Source organism: Drosophila innubila, chromosome X (genome assembly GCF_004354385.1).
Source record: "Drosophila innubila isolate TH190305 chromosome X, UK_Dinn_1.0, whole genome shotgun sequence".
Lineage (NCBI taxonomy): Eukaryota > Metazoa > Arthropoda > Insecta > Diptera > Drosophilidae > Drosophila > Drosophila innubila.
Window position 1 is genome coordinate 18,550,788 of NC_047626.1, and position 23,564 is coordinate 18,574,351.

Below are 23,564 nucleotides of genomic sequence, written 5' to 3' on the forward strand. Positions count from 1 at the left end.
GGCAAGTCTACAGGCAACTAGCCATAAACATTTCCTTTTTGGCCAAATCCATTAAATGCAGTTTTATAGTTGCCTCGTGCGTTGCAGTGCAGTCGTTAACAATGCCATGCCACGCCTTGCCGCCCAAAATTTTTAGTGGCGCCTGCGACACTTCACCATAAAACATGCAACTAGCAACAACAGACAAAGCCAAAAAGCCACAACGCGTCGCCACCGCATGCAGCAAGTGGCAACCTCATCGATACATATATCGAAATTGTATCTGGCAGGTGCAAGTTTGCTGCCAAAACTGTATCTGTGCAAAAAGTATTAAAGTCTGCGTCTCCAACTGCAACTTGACTATTTTTTTTTTGAGCACATTTGTTTCAAAAATCCGCTCGCCAGGTCCCGTTCCCAACGGGCATAATGCATTCTGTTCAAAGGCTTTAAGCTTTTAATCACCCAAATCCTTTGTGACATTTTCAAAGTATCGGCTTTAAGGAATTTAGTGTGTGTAATCTCATGTCAATATTAATTATTGAAATATAGTCTGATTAGCTTTTCTATTAATCTCAATCAGATACATTAAATATATTAAATCCTAACAAGTCCTACGCAACTCAACTTTAAATATAGAAAATTCAGCATACATCTTTATTATGGTTTGAATTGTCAAATTTCCCATTTCGGTGACACTTGAAAATAGTTCAATTTTGAATAATTTTATTGTTTACAAAATTCGCATAAAAAATATATAATTCAAAAAAATTTTGTAAGTCATAAAATATTAATTTTTCTTACATTATTTGGAATTTAAATGCATTTAATCGATATTTGAATTAAATTTTCAAATGTGCTTGCAACTTTAATTTTAACTCTACAAATCTTTTATTATTTTATTCTAAATATTTGAGCATAATGTAAAAATTAAATGTACTTACGATAATTCTAAACTTTATCGCTGCTTTAACTTAGAAATAAAATGTATGTATATAAACCATTCACATCAGATGTGAATGAATTACTCGTACACTTTGAAATATACTCGCAAGTGTTGATATTTGTTTTTCTTTCTTTTTTTTTTTTTTGGATATCTAATCTAGTATTCGGTACAATCAAGCTAAATCAAAGTTGAGAAACTTATGTGTTTCTTTTAGTGTGTGAGGTTCTACTTAAGCATACTAAGTAAGGCATGCATTTATGTGAGTGCATGTGGAGCTATGTGCAATCTTGTCTAGAATTTCAATACCACATAAAACGCTTGACGTTTAACAATCTAACCGTAAAGGCGTACAAAGTGGGCGGGCCTGTGGCGTGAGGTTGAACTGGAGTGATGATGGGACTGGGCATTGGGAGGTGCGCACAACACTTTGCACGTACTTTAAGCATATGCGACTAGAAGGGGAAAAGTTGTTAACTTGCGTAAGTATCTCAATATCAGCCTATGATGCTTGAGTTTTTTTATGGCAATGCAACTTGATGCTTTTTGAGTGGATCTTCATTATTTGTAAGTCATACGCCAAACTATTGTCACTATTACAATAGAAAGTGCTCGTATTGCTCGTATTCAATTCCATTGGAAGGAACCTATTTAATAGTAGTAAGACCAAAGGTATAGACTTTGTAAGCTGTCGAAAGTAAAAGGTACAGTTCAACACATACAACTAGGGAATAACACCGGAACTGGTACCGGAACCGTTAACCGAAACTAACCGTTTAATTTTTAGTACCGGAACTGGAACCGTAACCGAATGAAAATTCTCTGTCAAAAACCGAATACCGAAACGTTTGTACCGGTACGGGGTGGTAATGTTGCTAGGTCAAAGAGTTGTACAACTTCCAACTGTCATAACTTCATCAAAACTGAATAGATTTTCAAACGGAATGTCATTTTGATCATGATTTTTAATTCATTCTGTATTCAATTTTTGTTCATTTAGAAAATTTAATTATTTTCGACCAAGATTCCATTTCGATGGTAAGGGTCCCCCCTTTGAAATTTTGAAAATTCAAATTTTAAAATCTCAAGTTTTCACTTTTAAACAACTCCTTATATCGTAATAAGTATAAAACAACACTTTAAACTTGATTCTGAGACCTTTAATTTTTTTGTAAGAAATCATGTGAAACTGAACAAAAATTTGGACTTGTAAAGTGGCTAAATCCGCAGTCTGACCAACTATAATCTGTCATAACTTGATCAAAACTGAACCGATTTTCGAGCAGAATGTCATTTTGATCATGATTGAGCCTCTAAATACATTGTGCATTCAAATATTTTTAAATTCGTTCAAAAAAATTTTTTTTAAATTTTTTTATAAAACGTCATTTTAAAAATTTAAAATGTTTCAAAATTGATTTGCTGTACCGTTACGTACCGGTACTGATACCGGAACCGAAAGAAAAAAACTGAAATAGTTATTTCGGAAAGTACCGGAACCGAAACCATAACCTATATTTGTTCCGGTTTGATTCCCTGCAAACAACTGTTAATACTCATAACATTTAACATAACATACAAATGTTAAAAAGCCCGCTAAATGTTATACTAATAACATAATTAAATTTGTATTTGTACACTCAGAAAATTTATTTTCTTTATTCTCCCATATTTTAGTGGGAAAATCGACTTTTTAGGGCGATTTTACGGTACGATTTTTTATGAGTGTACGTAAAATCTGGCTTTTTTATCTTCTAAATTCCATTGCAGGAAAAAAACCGACGGGCATCGAAACTTCTTTTTAAATGTAATTTTCTTGCTTCAAAGACTAAGTTAGTTTTATAAAAGACGAATATTGCTTTTTCTGATAGTATTTTTAAAAACTTTAGATATTTTTTGAGCATTCCGCTAAAAACAGCTAATTGTGCATGTAAAATGTTGGCAACACTGATTGAAATTCAATAATTCTTATTAAAACGAGACGGTAAAACAAGTTAGATTGTTGCTATTCCGACTGTACTTTATTCAATTCATACACATGTAGATACAAATGTATCTTTACATAGTATCTTATCTCATGCTAAAGTTAGCATGTAAATTTCTTGGAATAGAATACATGAGGCAACAGTTAAGTTGACTTTATCATTGATGTTTGTTGTTATGGGAATTCCCTCGCTTGATAACTAGCGCTAATAATCAATTGGAGCTAAGCTCTTTGGGAGAATACACTGGACATAGACCAGTACGTTGTGGACTTAATTATTTTCATCTAATATAGGTGACAGTAAGTGTCTCAAGTGGACACGAAAAAGGCAAGCTTGTGTCAGTCAAAGTCAGGGGATTTTCCCGGGCTGGGTGCGATTGCATTTCGGAATGCACTTTTGAGAAATGAACTCACTTTCTGCCTGTTCCGTGCTTGCCAAAGTGTCCAACATTCCAAATGGCCAACAACTGAAAAAAGTGGTGACAACTTTTTGTTGGGGCTTTTAAGGGTCATTTTTCGTTTTGACTTGGCTTAACCACAGGAAAATGTTCTGGCTTTTATGTATTTTGGGTAGGGAAATTCGAGTAAAAACTTATTAATTAAAACATAGAACGAATGCGAGTATCATTTGACTAATGAACATTTCGCTCCAATTTGTTGGTGCCTCGCTTGTTGTTGTTTCGTTGTTGTTTGTACTGCTGCTGTTGAACTTTTGTATGAAATTTTTTTTTATATTACTCGTATAAAAATTTATGATTTATACACACACACACACACACACACATTTACTGAGCGACGCACGCGTTTAAGACCAGTTTCAGATTCCGAGTTTGTCGCTGAAAATCTCTCGAAAAATTTCCGAAGCGTGAAGCCTAAAGCAGCAGCGACGGTGCTGGTGACGCTAACGGCAACTGCGACTGCGACTGCGACAGAGGCAGTGACTGCATAAACAGCTGTTCCGTTTCGAACTTGAGGCAAAGTCAAGCTGGTTTTGTTGTTGCTTTTGTTTGCCTGTTCTCGATCAGCGATCGGCGTTGAGTTGTCCAGTCGCTTAGATCGTTGGATGTCGCTTTTTGGTGTGATTCAGTTTGCGATTTAGTTTTTAGCATACTCTTAGTTGACATCAGAGACTATGCAACTGTAATAAGTGGCTTGTAACAACAGACATATACATAGATAAATGTTCATTAGAATTACAGAGTTGTTATCAGAAAATCTTTACTAAATCTTCCCTGTTTTGTGCTCTTTGAATGCTCCAAAATATGTGCTGCTTAATCAAGTGTTTTGGCACAACAGATGACTGTGTGTATTGGTCATTAATATTAGTGCGATGACTTTCAATAAAATATCTTTAACAAATGTGTAAGTAAAATATACATAAATTCTATAATGATCGTTCATTGTTACTAATTGTACTCTCATTTGATAGTTTATGTATAAGTAATAGAACATCTCATGTCGAGTTGTAATGCTTAATGATTATTTACTGATTATCTAATAAATATAATACCAAAAACATATAATTTAAAATGATTCGCAAACTAAACTCAAAGTGCAGCACTCATTTCATTTTAAAATAATAAAAAATTACTGAGAAAAATTTGCAAGCACTTAAGCAGTGAAATCCACTGAATTAATTCTTTAACAGGAATATAACAACTAATAAAAAAGTTAATTGCATTCATAAAGTTTGCAAAAACTTAGCAAAACTCAAGCTGTGCCAATCCAGATGAACAAGTTAGTAGAAAAACTTTAACTGTTGGACCAAAAAATTAAAGGAAATAACTCATGTAACATAACATGTAATTGAAGTGACGAACATGTTATTTTCTATTATTAAAAAACCGAATATGAATAATTGAAATCCAAAGCCGAATACAAAATATCAAGTTTAAGAGATCATTGAACTTTCAGCGTTACTTCAAATGAATTTGGAATAATTGCAATTTTAGCACAATAAGATTAAAGTTGATAAAATCTCTCGAGAAGCGCATTATAATTATTATATAAATATTTACAAGTTGTATTTAGAGACAGAGCATTTCATATTTGTTGTTCTAACTAATTCTTTTTTGACTGGACAGACATGATAAGTATTTTTTGTTTTAATTTATATTTCGTTTCTGTTTTTTTTTTATTTACTTTTTTTTTTTTGGCTTGTTGATAGTTTTGTTGTTCTAACCCAATTGCCCGGAGTCGGGCCACCTCACAAACTGAATCTGAATCTGACTGCGACTGCGACTTTGAGTCAAGGTGACGTAATGCCAACGCCTAAAGTGGCTTTTATACGCTTCAACAGATCAAGTATCAATTACAATCATTCAAAAAAAGCCGATAGCAAACAATTTTGTGGGTCATGGATTTGACTCCGTAAAACTTTTTGGGGCATCCACTCTTCATACTCCTGCCAAGGAATTGAACCCAAATGTTGTGCTAAGAACATGAGTTGCCAAAATTAAAAACAAACAAAAGCAAAAGCCACATAATTACATTAAACTTTAACTCTGACATAACAAAGTATATATTATATTTATATACATGAACACATAATATATATTTATCTTCACCTGTGTGTAAAGTTTTCTGTAACTGCAAAAGTTCTAGTCGCCTATTCCAAGTTGCTTGAAAATAAATTATAATTATCTATAAATAGCTGGGATGGACACTTTAAGAACTGCCCGACGACATCTCTCAGCGCCAAAGATACTTAATCAACTTGTTGTTGTTGTGGCTGCTGAGGTTGTTGTTGTCAGCTGCTTTCCGATAATGATAATATCGGATTACCAACAGTTTTCTGTTTCATGTTGCTGATTGCGCTTCTGTTTCACACACTTCGTGCAACATTTTGCGGACGCCTTTTGCGCTCAGGTGTCTGATTAATCAAAAAAAAAAAAAAAAAAATTATAATCGTTATTATAATAATAACATCATCGAAGAATGCATGAACAAAATGTAAGAAACATCGGCAGCTGTCAGATTGGTATATTTAGGATTAATTGTACGAGCCTTTCCAGATGGGCTTACAAATTAGCCAAATTGGTAGCATTAGTGATTTGGAATGCCAAATGTAAATAAACACATTTCGTACATCACAAGGAAAACGTTTTGTTAATAGCAAACAGCATCATCATCAACAACCACAACAAGAACAATAATAACAACAACAAACACAACTATAATGTTATCGTCACGGACATTGCGCAATATCAGCAAAAAGATCAACATCAAATCAATTTGTCCAACTTTGCAGCGTCAATTCTGATAAATACGCTTTTGCATCTGTATCTGTTCCTGATTACTCGAATTCAATTTTTCATACGTTAACACATCAATAACAGATTTATAACACAAAAAAAAGTTAAAGCTCGTTAGAATGCTTTGGTCGAGACTGTGAGACTACAGAATACTCTCCATCTAGTTAACTGTATTAATTTTAAAGTTTCAGGTTCTATCTTAAAAATAGTTTTTTGCAAAAGATATTAGTTTTATTAATTTAAAAAGAAGTGAGGTTAAATCATATTTTCTGTCGCTGACTTTTGTAGTCTGATATCGATAATCTCAGCTTGTATATACTTTATACTTCTTTATACTTCCTTCTTTTATCTGTCATTAAAATTCATATACTTTTTTTTATAGACACAATTGATTTTAGTGTTAATTAGTCCTGATTTGTTTTGTTATTTACTACAAAACAACTATATTTATTTTATATAATTGATTGTAAAAGTGCTAAAAAATCAAATAACTAAATGATCACAAATATTATTGCTTTTAAAACTACATATATATTTTTTTTAAGTGGACTACTCGTATTTGTGTTAAGTCAACAAAACAATTTTAATGTAATATTCAGCTTAATATTAAATTGTGAATTACACAAATATTAGCAAGTCATAAATTACTACAGACATGCATTGGTTCTGATTAAACTTTGAAATTGCCAAGCTATAGCTTTAAACTATTATGCACAGAAATTATAATATTGCCATAGATAATTAGAATAAGTATGATAAATCTATAAATATTTAATAAATATTTACTAAAAATACAAAATAATTGATACAATTCTTTCCTTGTATCGTTAACTTTAGCTGCTCTTTTCGTGAACCAAATGACGAACCAAAGTCAGAGTGATTCATTAACTATATTCTTAATGTTTTAACTCTCGATTCAAAGTCGCAATACTCGTATATTAATGGAGCACTTGATCACGTGACCTTAAGATTGGGCAAAGAATTTAAGGTGCTAATTGTAGGTGTTGGAGTTAGCTAGGGTATTTGGATTTCGGCTTGTTGCTAATTGCATTTGCTCTTGTTTGTCTTTTGTGTTTATTTTTGGTATTGTTGTTGTTGTTTTGCGTCTTTTATTGCTGCTGCTGTTTTTTGCCTATTTGCACATTGCCGCGTATTTATCTTTCAACTTTTCGACTTTGTGCCTAAAGTTCATGAGCACGCGAGCCGCCAATGCTGTGCCCAACCAACCCGTAACCCGTAACCCGTAACCACCAGCGAATTACCTCTCCCCTCCCCCCACCCGGGCTGGCGGTGTAAACAAATGTTTAAAAATGAATTTTTCAATTTTCATTCAACGGTACTACATACATAAACAACAAAAGCCAAGCGCCATGGCAATGACAGTGCTCGGTTCGGGCAGTTTCAAGATTCGGGTCTATGGCCGAGATTAACTAATATAATATATACTAATATATACCTATATAACGGATTGTCAAGGCCAAAAGCTAACAAGGGTCATCGTTGGCTAGGACTTTCTCATTTACATATCCTAAATAAATGTGCTACTTTTGTATCATTTAAAATTCGAATGCTTTCTTTATAGAAACCCCTTTTGATATACCATACTCGTAATTAAACGTTTAGGAGAACATCTGCTACTGAGTAATGGATTAGTGCTAATAAAAATTTTTATTGCTCCATTTATCATAATAAACGGCATAGGATTTTTCCTTTCTTTAGCATTTTATAATTTTTTCATGATAATCATGATAAAAGGTGTTGAAAAAGTTTTCCGTTTATATATGATCATAATCTCATTTGTTCACAGCATCTGGCGTGATCAGAGAGATCATAAAAATTCATTGCCTACCCTTAAATATATACAAAAAAAAAAAAAAACATTTATTATTAATAACATTATTGGCTAAGTTTGAATATCTCACAAGAAACTCATCAAAATATCTAACATTTGTTTATGCGATTAGCTCGACTATTTTTTTTTTAATCGTAAAACGGTTGGATTACGTTTTTTAATGATCCAATATACTAATAAATCACGTTAAACTCGCTCAAATGACTATTATACCCTCACTGAATGGAATTAGTCATCAAGCACGATACAAAATCGTGCATTCGTTTCGACATTACAACTTACATTCGGTATTTTTTTTAGGTCTGAAAGTAAAGAATATATATATTAGAATCGGAACTAATTGTATTATACCGATAGTTAAATATTAAGAACTTTTTATAGAATGAAATTCAATATATGTATATTAATGCTAATAAAGAGCAATTGAATTATTGTATATCTGAATCATTCGATAGTCATCGCTATTATTGCTTGCTTAAAACCTGACAGTTTGTAGGATCTAAAATGAAGCTGCTTAAATATGGATATAATTAAAAAAAAAACTAACTTAAAGTCGAGCTTTGCATTTAATGAATTTGAATGTAAAAAATATTTTTTATAAATAAAACTGAAAGTATTGACAGGTTTGATTGCGATGCACTCATACATAAGCTCGTTGACGATAAAGCAATTATGGAGGGTATAATTCAGTTGAAAGTATAATTGTCTTGCATTTAGGTCATATTTATTGCTATTTGCATAGTTAAATATCCAATTAAATGTAGAGCCCAGGGTAATATCTCCGGCAACCTTCGAAAGGTAAACGTTCTTTGCTGTTGTTGTTGCATGGATTAAGTATTTGCGGTCTTGGCTCATACTTAATGCACATTTTGCATTGTTCGCTAGTGAAATTAGTTGGTATTTGTTGAAGCCTTAAGCATCAACGGCTTGATTCATGCATAGTTATGAGCCGATGTTAAAGGGGCTGGCAAAGATAATGTTGTGCTTGGCCAGAACCAAAGCTTAGGTCAACTGTGAGAGCACTAGAAATTGCAATGGAAATTTAAGTGGAAATAGAATTAAAGACATTGCTGTCGTCATATCTCTTGCCTGCAGCTGCGTTCACTATTGTTCTTATTCTGTTGTATTTGACATTGCCTAGCTTAGTGTGTGATTAGTAAATACAAACAAACACTCAAACACACACACACACATACGCACACACACAGATATTCAGATACGCACACAATTGACTAAAAGACAATGAAAGAAGAAATTGCTGCTGCAGCTGCTGCGCCTGCGTTGTTGTCGATGGAAATTGTTTGAAATATTTATTAACTTTATTGTATTATTTTTTTATTGTTATTGTTATTGTTGCTAATGGCGTTGCTATTTGTGCAGCGACTTTGACTGTTTGCTGTGCGATAATAATAAAATCAGTTCAGTGGCAAAGTCGACAATTCATTGTGCACATGTTAATACAAATTGATACATATGCACATTTGTATCTGTGTGCATTTCGAGTTTTATTTCTCTTTCTGTCATCAGAATAATGCCCAAACTAATGCCGCATATCAAATATTAATAGCAAATTTATACATAATCATAGCAGAAGCCACAGCACATTGCAAAATGTCTGTGCAAAGTGCGACAAAAGCCACAACAATAACAATAACAACAACAACAGTAACAATTGCAACAATAACAATTGAAAGCACTCAACCACGAAGAGATACCCTGTGCAAATTTGCTCGTTGCAGTGCAAATTCAAATACATTTGGTCAGTTTCCTGTGAGCATTTGATAATGTAAAGTATATTTGATTTAAGTTTATTCCCTGTTAAGAACTTTGGGGTGGGATGAAAAAGGCTGTGCCATTGGCTTTGATTAGATTTCAATTAATGATTGTATTTCTGTGAAAAAATTTGTTCTCTTTGTAAAGAGAAGACATTTTATAGACTATTTCCACGGCAGCACATTTGGCTCATTCGACGCCATTTTCATTATTTGGCCCGAATGTGGACTTCATTTCAGTACAAAATCCAAATTATCATTTTGGCTCATTCATAATGAATGTGAAGATTTTTTGCCATTCGCCCCGGCGAATATCAGTATTTTTTTTATCGAGCACGCGATGTTTATCGATAAACTCGTTAAAAAAAGCAATTATCACCTTAACCAGCTATTTTCTTCAATAAAAACGGTAGGCATTAAATTTGCGCCAATTATAATATCATAATAAATATTAAAATGTTGTTATTGTCAGCTTTTTATAATTTGTGCACAGAAACCGAACAGCTGATTTGCTTTGGGTGTCTTAACAGTTTCACATTTGGTCGTGGAAAGCCAAATATGAGCCACATTCAAGTGTAAGCAAATGTGGCAAATGTGCCAAATGTGAGTGGTTGTGGAAATAGCCTTTTAATATTTTGTCTTTAAGAAGATCTCTATAATATCTTAAAATCTCTCACATATTTCTGTAATAAATCTGTAAATTGTCGGTGATCGTGCCTAGTCAGGTCATATTGGTTACATTCTAACAATTCACAATAATTAAGAGGAATTCGCTGAAATATCAATTGCAGTGCTATCACACAGATATCTCGATAAATTGTAGCACATGTACACGATGATTCCTTGAATAAGAAGAAGATTTATACAACTGGTGTTGTTGGTCCTTAAATCGACCGATAAATCGCATTTAGCCAACTTTGGGGGATCCCTCTTAAAGTATGAAATGTCGTGTTATTCGTCCGTAAGTATTTGCAAATGAATTCCAAACGGGTGTCGATAATCATACTCGCACTCGCACTCGCACTCGAACTCGAACTCGTATCGAGGCGCCAGCGAATCAGCAAATAAATGCATTTGGTCAAATGACATAATCCCTATAAATATTGTACAAACACAATATGGGTTCAAGTTCTGCTGTTGCTTATAAAATGGGACAAGACAGTGCGAATAAGTGAGACAGAAACAGTGGGTACAAAAGAGAGGGAGAGAGTGAGTTGGATAGATAGGGGGAAGAGAGCAGGGGTGGGTAGGAATTAAGTGCCTCTGTGTGTTAAAATGCGGCCTGTAGGCGTGACAAGCGCGCCCGATACAAATTAATTACAGCGTAGACGCAGCGCAGACAATGACGTCGACGTCGACGTTGACGCTGACGTTGACAGCAGCGTCGACTGCGACGCGTGGGGAGCTTCAGCTTTAGTTGACATTGGCCAATGCAACAGCAACAGCAGCAGCAGCAGCATCAGAAGCAGACGAAGCTCCTCAAGTGCCAGTGTAATTCGAGATGCAGCATTCAGCGTCTACGATCTTGAGGGCACAGCTGCCATGCAACACCAACAACAACAACAACAATAATGCATATTAAGTGCAGGAAGTAAAATTTTTTTTATTTTTTTCTCTCTTATTTTTTTAAAGCCTCTGCTTGGACTCAAACAAGTTGTAATAAATAATTATGATAATATTGCATTCATGTGACGTCAGTGGCGAGATGAGATTCTAAAGAATAATGTTGGCATACAGTTTTTTAATTTCATTGTTCACTTTTATTATTTAATTCTTATTTTTTAAATTTGGTTTTACTTAATGCATAATGAATAAATATACCCTCCTATATCAGCTTTATATAGTATCATTGCCAAACGACTTGGATTATATAGATTATAGTGAAAATAAAATTCTTTTTTTTTAACTATATGTTATATATATATATATATATGATCGACCGACTTTAAATTGGATTTTCTTAAGCATTAAATGTCTACAGAAATCAAGAAGAATTTCACACTGCTCAGTTTGCGATAGATCTCATCTATGACTCTCTTTGTCCTGACAGTCTATTATATTCAAAGTAGTTCCGTTTTAATTCGAAAGCCCAAATCGGGATCCAACTTTTAATGAGAATGTATTTTGCTTTAGTAAGGTATAAAAGTACCAAATTTCGATAACACAGTTTCAAAACTGTAACTCAAAACAGATATTGATTCAAAAAATCTCGAATAAACTTTAACACGCCTCTTTTACAAGTTGGATGACAAAACTATAGTACTCAGTGTAAATGTATAAGATATGTACACGAGGCATTGGTAAGTGGGACTGAAACGGAGGCTGAGACTGGGAATACACAATATGCATTAAGCTGAGACTTGCCAACTGAAAGATGAGAGTTGAGAGATGCATGCTGTGCAATGCGCGATGTGAGCAGTGAGTTGAGAGCTGCAACTGCAATTGTGACTGCAATGACAATGCAAATACGACAGCAACAGGAAGGAAACGCGGGCTTTTAATATACCCTCCAGGGAGATTCCGGGGGCAATTGCAATTCGGAGGCGATAAAGGCAACACCTACAACAAATTGTACTTGAAACGTTGCTGCCGCAGTTGTTGCATCCGCTATTGTTGTTGTTGTTATCGCTGTGACACTTATAGTTAAGACTGCGCCCAATTGAAGTACTAAACTACTTGAATGATTTGTTCAAGTTAATTTTTTTCAGTCGTTGTTTTTTGTACAATATGTTGCGCAATTATATTAAAAGTTTCAGCAATCGGCTTATAAACCGAGCGTTGAGCAGTTTCAGGAAAATCTCATTAAGCATTAAGCAAATCAATTTATTTAAAATAAAATTCACTTGAAAACAATTTTTCACAAATATATACTGCTCGTATAATCTTTTCATGATAACTGGGTAATATATTCCTTGGATTTCAGCAATTACTAATTCAAGGAATTCACTTAATTTCATTATTTACCATTAATGTTATAAGTCCAAACTACTTGTGTATTCCCAGTAATTTCTATTTATAAATTGAGCTACTGTATTAAAAATATATTGATGAATTTAAAAATCTATAGGGATTAAAAATACTATTGCATACTTTCAGTCGCTCCCAACTTAAAACAGTCATAACTACATAAAATATTAAAGACTAGTCAGTATATAAATTAGAAACCACATTTGAATGGAAAACTAACACTTTCCAAAGTAAAAGCCCTATTTTTTTTTATCGGCTTTAAACATTATACCTATCGGCTTGATTTACCGAGTTTAGCATATCCAGTCCCACAGGTGGACAATGAATATTTTGGTACATTAGATCTTCTAAATATTTAAATGCATTTTTATAGAAATAATTTATGCCAAAAGTTGTTTTGAAATAAATATATAAATAATGTTGAATCTCTTTTTGCCATAAAGAATTCTTAAAGCTCCTTAAAGTCTAGAATAATGCCACATGACGTATTGTAAAGTTGGTGTTGGTTACACTTATCGGATTCTTCGAATAAACTACTTTTAACTTATGATTTAAGCATACTGTTCAGGCTTACATAAGCTAAGCATGTCTGTTGTGTGTGTGAGCGAATGAGTGTGTGTGTGTTGGTTGTGCTATGCTAAGTCAAAGCTCTGGACAAATGCAATAGATGTAATAGATTTGTTGTCTGAACATTTCATTGTGTCAACTTTGTAGTTTGGCTTTATTATTATTTCGTTGCATTTTGTTATTTGCTTTGCGGCAGTTTCTTTGTAGTTGTTGCTGTTGTTGTTGTATTTGTTGTTGCCATTTTGCAGTTTGTTGCATGGCAGAAAAACACAAAAGGCAACAACAATCAAGTGAGGAATGTACATTTTATCTCTCATTTCTCTCATTGCTCCGTTGATTTCTCAACTTTGTCTCGCGACGAATTTTTCGCTGTTCACTCGCTCAAATTTCGTTGCTTTTGGCGTAAAATGACATGGACACAATACACACAAGCACACAAACACTCATATACACTCAGCGATCTGAACATATTTGACATGTGGCGACATTCAAATTTCAAGCTTCATAAAAATACTTGAACGACTGTCCAAAGCTTCAATTGGAAAACATTTCACAATATAAAAAATTCTTGGAAATTTATTTTCAGCACTCTCGAACTTGCTGATTGTTGTTGAACTTGCACCTCGAAAATTCAAATGCATTTCATAATTCTGATTGCTCATTTTGGGTTGACATTACGTGCATCACGCATACGCCCAATGCACCAAACACAAGACACCCAAACGATGCCCACAAATTGTCCCACAAGCGACTATTTGAGCAAGTTTCTAACCAGGCTCTCACAATCGACCATCTACAACCGACCAATCAACTTTATTTAGACGATTAACACAAATGCGCTCATTACCAGAGCACGAGCTGGTACCGCATCAGTACGAGTCTCAGCATCAACTTTTGCTTCGGCATTAGCTTCGGCATCAGTAGCACAGATCAAAGACTCTAAGCCGAATCCCACTATGGAATGTTTAAGAGTACAAAAGTTTTCAGTTCCCAAAAAAATTAAAGTTATAGTCGACTTTGGACTTTAATTTACACACTTATGAAATTGTTACTTTCAAATCGCAGCTGATTTTTCCCTCTGTCCGTCATACTAAGTAACTATCAATAGATATTTGAGGTAACTTCTAAAAAACTATCAGGATTCTGATATAATATGTAAAAATATGTCTGTAACAATTTAATACGAGCATACGACGTTAATCTTTGAGTTTTTTTTTCGAATCAGAGAAGAGAGAATCTTTAAAAAATGTGCTGGCAGTTTATCTTATTTAATGCTAGATTAGCATTTTTTAAAATAACTAAAAGTTTTTGAACCTAAAAAAATAAACAATAAAACCACAAAAAAAAATTGTTTATTTTTTTTAAGCATTAATAGGCAGCTTTGTTAATAACTTACTTTTTTAACTCATGTTTTTGCAACCGTTAGTCGTACTGACTTTAACTGACGTTTACGGCCCACTAATGTCCAGTTAATCATACATAAGCTGAGAGATAATTTAGACATTTGTTTTTGTCATTATCATACATCATCAGTTATTTGAAACCCTAACTGACATGGGAAAAATGTTAAGTTAGTTTTTCACTTATATACATATTTGCAAAAATACATATTTCATATGAAATCATAAAGCATTTTTTTTATTGAGATTAATTGTATTGCTCATTTATTTATTGCTTATTACTGTGAGATTAATTGCATTCACTGAATTGAATTGAACTTAAAATACGAGTACCTTAAGCTGCACATTTCTCGCAATTCGATTGCCCTTTTAGAATATGCATTTTTAACATGTCACTTTCAGCTAGTGTCATTGTGATTGTCATTGTTGCTTAAATGCGTCTTATGGCAATATTTGCATTCGCAATAACATCAACATTTATGACACTAGGCAACAGCCAAAAATTTACTTTTCTGATACATATGGACCACATAAGTTTTCTATGGTGTAGTTCTTTTTAAAAATAATAATTTTCAAATTTAAACTTTTTTTTTAACTTTTTTCATAAATGAGCTTGCATCTTTCATAATTTCTTAAGAACTACAAAACCAATTTTAAGTAACTTTACTTTTTTTGAAAGCTAATGGATATATCTGTTATTTGTTAAAATTTAAGCCAACAAATTTACAGATATCAATTTTTTAATTAAGAAAACTATGTTATTTAAAGTTGGTCTTTGTCATCTGGTTATTAAGCCAAAAAGTTTAATTTTGTTGCCTAGTGTAATAAACAAGAGCGAACAGCGAACAACGAACAGTCAACAACAGATCATTATTGGCTCGGGACTATTATCATAATCATCTCATTTTCCATTTCGATTGTTATTTCAATTTATTTGCTGCGTGTGACCACCCACTGTTTACGCTGTGTGAGTGTCATTCTTTGTCTCTTTCGCACACATACATATCTCCTCCTCTCGGTCTCGCTCTCTCTCTCTCCCTCTTTTTTATCTTACTGCTGTTTTTGCCGCATGTGCGGAGATGGCCTCTGTGGTTGTGCCTCACTTAGAGCGGAAGCATAACAGCAATGATGTTATTAATGCACATTATTCCCCATGATTATCATCGCTATGCTGATTATGGTTTCCTCTCTCTCTCTCTCTTTTTTTAACCCCTTATTTGGTATATGATGCTGCGGATTATTACTCTACTCACTCAGTTTTCAATGAGTTTTTGGTGACATTAAATTAATGTTATTTATTAAACTTGATGCTTAATCGCTTCAATAAAAAATACAAATTTTTTTTGTTAATAGTCAGCGGAATTGAGGGGCAGCATTTGACAATTGAATGTTAATTAAAGTTAGCACATTTTAATGACTGCATAATCAAAGCAAATCAAAGTTTCATAAACAAAAACAGATCACAACGAAGATGCCACAAGCGCAACAACGAGACCAACAGCCGCCGTTATTGACGTCGATGACGTTGAAGTCAACGTCGATGCAGACGTTAACGTAAATGTTGCGAAATTTATCACCCAAAAGATTCTTGAACTCGACATGCCGTAAGGTCGACAACTTGGCACGTTGACTGCTAACTGCCACCCCTCAATAAGTTGCCCCTGGCCCAGCACAGTCGCTGGGCATGCCACAGAATTCTGATTGAATGATTGATGAATGATAAACTTGCCTATATACTGTAAATAATCATTAATTCTCTATGATTCTCTTGCAGCCATGTGGCGATGAGGCAACCAGCTGGAAATATGTTGTGCCACTTGTTGCATGCCGTGTCCATGCAACAGCAACATCATCAGCAGCAACGAACTCGCATCAAATGCATTGCATCGCTTTCAGCATATTACCCATACGCCATGTGTCCCCTGGATGCAATTGAAGCATGTTGCATCAACTGCAGCAGCAGCTGCCTCAGCTCGAGTTTAAGGCTCATTGACTAATTCAATTGTCACTATTGCCACAGCAACAACAACAACAAGAGCAACAACGATTAATTTAAGCAACAACAACAAGAAAATCAATCCAACAAAGTTGGACACAAAACAACGCACAATGTCTGAGGTAAGATAAGACTAACATTATCAATAACAAGTCTGCATTTATATTTATATCCAATTAAAATCAATATCAATCAAATAAGAAACACAAAAATTTACTGCGAATTTTGATGTGGAACAAAATGACTGTTAGCAAAAATCTCAATTTTTCAAAGTAATTTCCATCCCAGACGTAAGTGAGCAACAAAACAGAATTTCAGAAAAGACTGGAAAAACCGGTTGTATTAAAATCTTATGCTTTTCAGCTTCACACTCATTTTCAGCTGATAATTTTGATCAGCAATCATGATTATTGCATTCATTCAATATTATTGAATTTTCATTTCGATATCATTGAAAATGTTTCCTTCAAATAGTGATCGATAAATGTAACCTGCTTTTCAAATAAATCCATGTGGTTCATCTTTTTAATATTCCTTTAAATCTTTAAACTTGTACTTTGTAAAGGCAATCAATTTATTTTTGTTATTATGCGGATATATAGGACACTAATTCAGATGGTCAATTAGTAAAACGGTTCGAAGAACCCAAATAAATTAAATAGACAGTTAGGAAATAATATACATTATTAGCTGAAGTTTTTATAAATTTTATTGTCGTTCAATACAGAAAAACTAATCTGAGAAGTTCACACATTACTTACAATTTCAATTTATTGCGGAAAGTAACTCTCATTTATAATTTTAAAGAAAATTTATAGAGAAATATAGCAAAATGATTTTATTAAAAATTCTACCAAAAAATATTGAAGCTTTTGCTTCAAATTTGGCTTGAAGATAATATTGGATAAATGTAATGTCTAAATTTTTGGCATAATTTGCTGGTGATGTGTTCCCAAATATCTAAGACACACAAACACAAATACATACATACAACAATATGTTGTGGCATCAACATGGCCTTTAGTATGCTTTTTTTCTTTGCTTTTTTTCCCCGCATAAACATTTGAATTTTGGGTTAGTGACGTCGTCATGTTCATCGTGTCGTGTCTCATGTTTATGTATGCGACACATATACACACACACATACACACACACACACACTCGGGGGCACGCATACTTGAAGAAGTGGCAACAGAGGCAGCAACAGGCGGCGCCTTTGGCTCTCCAAACAGCTGTCGCCATTCACGGTACAAATATTGACCTAATTTGCACCTGTTTACAAATTCATTTGACTGGCTCCCTGCATGTGTTTCTGTGTATTCGTTTGTGTGTATGCGCCCCAGTACACATACATATGTATATCTTGACACTCAGTGGTGCTTGGACTTTGCGTTTTTGGCGCATGATTTATGCAGCAAGGCAAAGCAATGCGAAAAGCGCTCAGAAAACGAGCTAACAGCTTTTAAGTGGGTCAAAACATGTCCATGTTCCATTCGCCAGTCAACCGCACTCCCTCGACCACAGGATTCTCTGGCGAATTGGTGGATTCAAGGATTGGCGGGTTAACGGGTCCTCTTGGCACACATTCACTGAGAGAAAAACCTCTACGATTATTTATTTTGAATCACTTCGAATTAAGTATTTGCGATGTCTAAAATCTTTTCATGATATATGTATTTAAGTCGAAATTAATTATAATGAGCGTATAAAATATTGAGCCAAGCATAAATAATTTTGATATAATAGAAAATAAGCTTAAATCGAGTAGAACTCTAGATTTACATTCTAGAAATGAGTACGAAACTTCGAAAATTACAGAACAAGTTCGTTAAACCATAAATCCAGATTTTTGGTTGCTTGGGATTCCCAAATGGTTCTTGCAGCTCGACACAGAGAAACCAAGATATCTACATATATCTAAGAGAATACATATTTTAGACCGTCTTCACCTGCTTCCACACTTAAAAACCAAATCTTATGATTTGAATTATTTTATTTGGTATCATGAGATGTTTAGTTTGATATTACTACAACACCTATATTTTCAGACTGCAAAATTCTTAATTGAAATAAGTCAAGGATCCCGTACATTAGTAATCTCAATGTTAGTGAGAAATCAAGCTTCAAATATGTCGTTATAAGTACTTGATTGTTGCGCTCTGTGTTTTTGTTGGCTGGCATTCATTGTTGGCCAGATTTACATATTACAACTGAGCCACACATGGAATAACCATATTGTAGAAAACCATAAGACTAGCAAAAAATGCTTTCAATCATCTACAACAATCAGATGAACTCAAACAAGGATACACGCAATCGAATGCACTGCTTAAACGAGTTGAGAATTTTAAGTGCAATGAATACTATATGTATGAGTATAAGAAGTATTCATGGACCAGCGAATCGTGCACTCTATTGCACTTGAGTTACATCAAGTGTGAGATTTTATTATACTTTAAGTAAATTCTAGCCAAAAGCATCATCAGACAATCAGATGACAATGTGAATGTGAATGTGAAAGTGGAAGTTGAAGTGAAAGTGAATGGCAAAGCGAAAGTGAAAATGAAAGCAATCTCAATGAAAGCTCCTTTGAACGAAATTGAATCCTGTAAATGGAATGAATGTGGTTACAACTATTCTACAAAATTCTCGTATGATTGTTAGCTTGTGGCAAGTTGTGGCAAGAGCTGCAAGTGAAGCCAACGAAATTGGCCAAAAGCATTTGAGAAGCAACTATTGGTAGCTATCCGAACTCATCAGTCTGTGAGTTTGTTCTATCTAAATGACTTACAATAAACTGTACAAAGCCATGAATGTCGATGTGGCATGCGGCATGTGGCATGCGGTATGTGGCATGAAGCGTTAAATTAACTCACTCAAACCACTAAATTGTCACAATAAATGCAGCAGTTGTGTCGTCTTCTGTTTTTGGCCAGCTCTTTGAGGCATTTGGCTTAATTTAATGATTATGATAATGCTAACGGTGATGATGATGATGCTACTGATTTGTGGTAATTAGAGCACTAATTTCAACACAGTCTTAACGTGTTCCATTTACCCGCCAAGTTTGGATTGTTTCAATCTGTTTCCTGCGCATTGATTGCATTGATTGATGTGTTTTTAATGATGGTGGCAGGCAGGTGGTAAAACTGGCAAAGCACCCACTTGTATCATTAGTGACACGGTGCCGCCCTTACCCCACAGCACCCCCAACCCCCCGCGTCAGAGCAGCTGTCGTAAAAGGTAAACAAATTGGCAACTCAGCGCGTCTCGATTGCAATAAACTAAATGAAAAATAAATAGCCAAGCGATAAATGTTAGAGTAGGAAAACCTAAGCGACTGAGATGGCAGGTGCTAAGGGAAGGGGCGCTTGCTCAGTGGAGTGTGTGTGTGTGTGTGTGTGTGTGTGTGTGTGTGTGTGTTTTTTGTCTCTGTGTTGGTTTGAGTAACTGCCACTGACGATGCCTTGGAAATTGACATAGCACTAAAGTTACGACGAGCAAACAAAATGGGCAACAGGCAAACAAACAAATGACAAGCAGTAACAACAACAACAACAACAAAAACAACAACATTAATAGTAACAACAGGAGAGACCAACACATGGGAATGTCGGTTGACAGTTGTTGTTTACGAGTTGCCTGCAAGTATGCTATGAAAAATATTGTAATCATAAGCTATGCGAAAGCAACAACAACCAGAATAACAACAACAACAACAAGAACAACAACAGCAACTGACACTGCAAAAGTAACTCTGAGAAAAACGCCACGGGAATTGTGTCAATTCGGTGGGGCAGATGTTTTTGAATTGGGTTTGGGATTCGGTCTGGACTTTAGGATTGGACTTGTGACTTGGTCTGGCGATGTCAGCTTGGGCTCGCGGTCAAGTTGGACAAATAAAATTGTCGCTGTACAAATGCAAACACAAAAACAAAAACATAACAACACCAACAACAATTGCATTACAAATAACCGCAAACAGTCAAAGTTAACCTTGATGCGATATAGTAGACATTGAAAACAACACAGAAAGAAAATTCGTGATTCCGGAATAAAATCAATGCAATGCGGCTTCAAAAGTACGGTTATCCTGGATTTTTTTTAAGCCAAGCACAAAATACTTGATTCAAGCGCGATTTTTTAGCAACATTTTGATTTTCAGGACTCTGATTATTATTTGTTAGATAAAATATTTTCGTCTTCTTTGACTTTTTAAAGTTAAGTTGTTGCCCTTACAACCGCATATTGTATAATATCCTGAAAACATACTTAAAAAATGATTTTTTTCGGAAGCGATTTAATTTAAATTTTTTTCTTAAGTCGTTTAATATTTGATGAATGACCGAACCAATGATCTTCAATGGAACCTCTTTCTAAACGAATCAGCTCTGGAATTCACTTGCTTGTGGAAATCTAAGTTGTTACTAAGATATCATAACTTTATTTGCAGGAAAATGCGTAAATATGTATGTTAAAATGAATTTCATCTCTTGAAGCTCACCGGAGGTATGCGTTTATTGCTTTAACTGTGTTGCATTGTTTGCCCGCAGAAATGCAAATTTCTAGCAAAGTAATAAAGTAAAGAGAGACAAAAGCAATGGAGAATGAGAGAGACAAGAGCAATAGAGAATGATAGAGAGAGAGAGAGAGAGAGAGAAGGAGAGTGTGCGGAACTAAATTTGACTTCAAATTAAAATTTAAACAACACAACAGCATTATAATAACAGCTGGAATACCTGTATAGTCAGGCCTGTTCCGAATTCCGAACGTTTTCAAAAAGTAAATTCCGATTCCGACCGAAATGGACTTGTTTTTACTTTTCGAGCTCGGTTTCGAAAACGTTTCGATCGCAGTAAGTCATCGACCGATTTAGCTGTTCTTGCCAATGAAGAAATATAAGTAGATGTTTATAAAAAAATTCTTTTAAAATATACTTCAACTTTAAACAGTTGAAGTAGTGATGTTAAACGATTCTAAAAATGTTCAAGATTATTTGAATTTTCAATTTATTGTTTTAGGGAATTATTTTATTGCTTTATGTAGCATTTACTTTAGATTCCGCTCGCTCAACAGCACACGTTTTGAAAACGACAATTCTTCGTTTTCGGAATTCGGAACAGGCCCGAGTATTTCAACTTATTAAAACTCGTTTTTGACTTCCTTTTGGTCCTTATTATAAATTGAGTAAATTCACAATATCAATTAACTATTCAATCTGACCTGTAAATAAAAACAAATTATTCTTTCTATTTATTAAAAAAAGTTGTCATAACTTTACAGGATGTTCATAAGAATTGGATTAAGACTTTGGAAGTTTTCAATGTTCGCACTTTCAAAACTTTGTCAAAACAAAACTAAATTGATTTGTCACTTAAATGTTAAGCAATTTAGAGTGTGAGACTAGAAGATACCCTGTACAATTTCGAACATTATCGGTTAAAAATAAATTTAGCTGACTTTAAGAGAAATGGAAACGAAGGAAATATATGTAATAAATGCGATTGTCAATGGTCGCGTGTCAATTGCAGAATGTCAAAGTCAAGTTAACTCAAGTTGCCTCACTCATTGTCGTTAGGACTGACTGATGCTGATGTTTTTGTTGCCGTTGCAACGACGCATTATGAATTCATGAATTTGAAGTTGCCATAGGGGCAGAGCCAGTGGCAAGGTCGAGGCCAGAATGGGGACTTTAATGGGCGGTTGCTGTAAATAACTGAATAAGAGGAAACGAGTACAAAGCATTTAAATAATTTACAAATGCCACCAAATTCTTGCAACGGAAAAAACTTTAATAAAATCTGTGCAAATCAAATAATTGTTTATATATTCGTTAAAATAAATAAGGTAAATAATTGACGTATTATATGCAATAAACATATACAGATTTAAAATGTTTAAAATGACTTATTGTTCAATTTAATTACATATTCAAATTTTACAATTGTTAAATCTTTGTGTTGCATTTTAGTACCGGTATTTAAAATGTTAATCATTCTCTTTCTGTTACATTAATCTATACAATTATTTGAAATTCCAACTTGGAAATGGCATAGATAATTTTTTTGCAGAGATTTTCATACACTGAGCCCATTGAAAATGGGCAAAAAAGGGTATAATGTGTTTGGCAGAATGTATGTAACAGGCAGAAGAGGGCGGATCAGGATCAACATCCGAGTCGATTGAGTCATGTCCGTCTGTCTGTCCGTCCGTCCGTCTGTTTGAATGCGTCGATCTCAGAGAGCATAAGATATAGAGACTTCAAACTTGGTGTGTAGGTCCCTGGATACCAGAGGCAGATCAAGATAGTTTTTATTTTTGGATCGGACGTTTTAAGTTTAATGTTTAAAGTTTTAGTATAAAAAAGTTTTTTGTTTGTTGAGATATCTTAACCAAACTGATAGAATATGCATCTGGGCTGGTACTATACATTTCGACCAAATTTAGTTCAAATCGGTCCACTATATTATATAGCTGCAATAGTGACGCTCAATCGAAAATTAAGTCTTAGTATGAAAAAGTTTTTTGTTTTTTGAGATATCTTAACCAAACTGATAAAATATGCATTTAACTTGGTTTTGTCTATCCTGACCGAAGTTCGTTCAAATCGGTCGACTACATCATATAGCTGTCATAGGACCGATCGGTCAAAAATCAACTTTTAGTATGAAAAAGTTTTTTGTTTTTTGAGATATCTTAACCAAACTGTTAGAACATGCATTTAAGTTGGCTTTGTACATTCTGACCAAATTTGGTTTAATTTGGTTCCATATATCATATAGCTGCCATTGGAACAATTGTTCAAACATCAAACTCAGTACAGAGTACCTGGGCACAGGGTATCCTACTATCG

The 23,564-nt window shown here is 34.2% G+C and overlaps 1 protein-coding gene across 1 annotated transcript in view; it reads left to right on the forward strand.

Moving 5' to 3' along the window:
* LOC117781629 (adenylate cyclase type 9) overlaps positions 1–23,564 on the forward strand; it is a 55,408-nt gene that overhangs the window by 1,950 nt on the left and 29,894 nt on the right. Inside the window, exon 2 of the mRNA XM_034618418.1 lies at positions 16,490–16,833. Coding sequence (XP_034474309.1) covers positions 16,825–16,833 — 9 coding nt within the window. The 5' untranslated portion in view covers positions 16,490–16,824. The remainder of the gene's footprint in view (positions 1–16,489; positions 16,834–23,564) is intronic.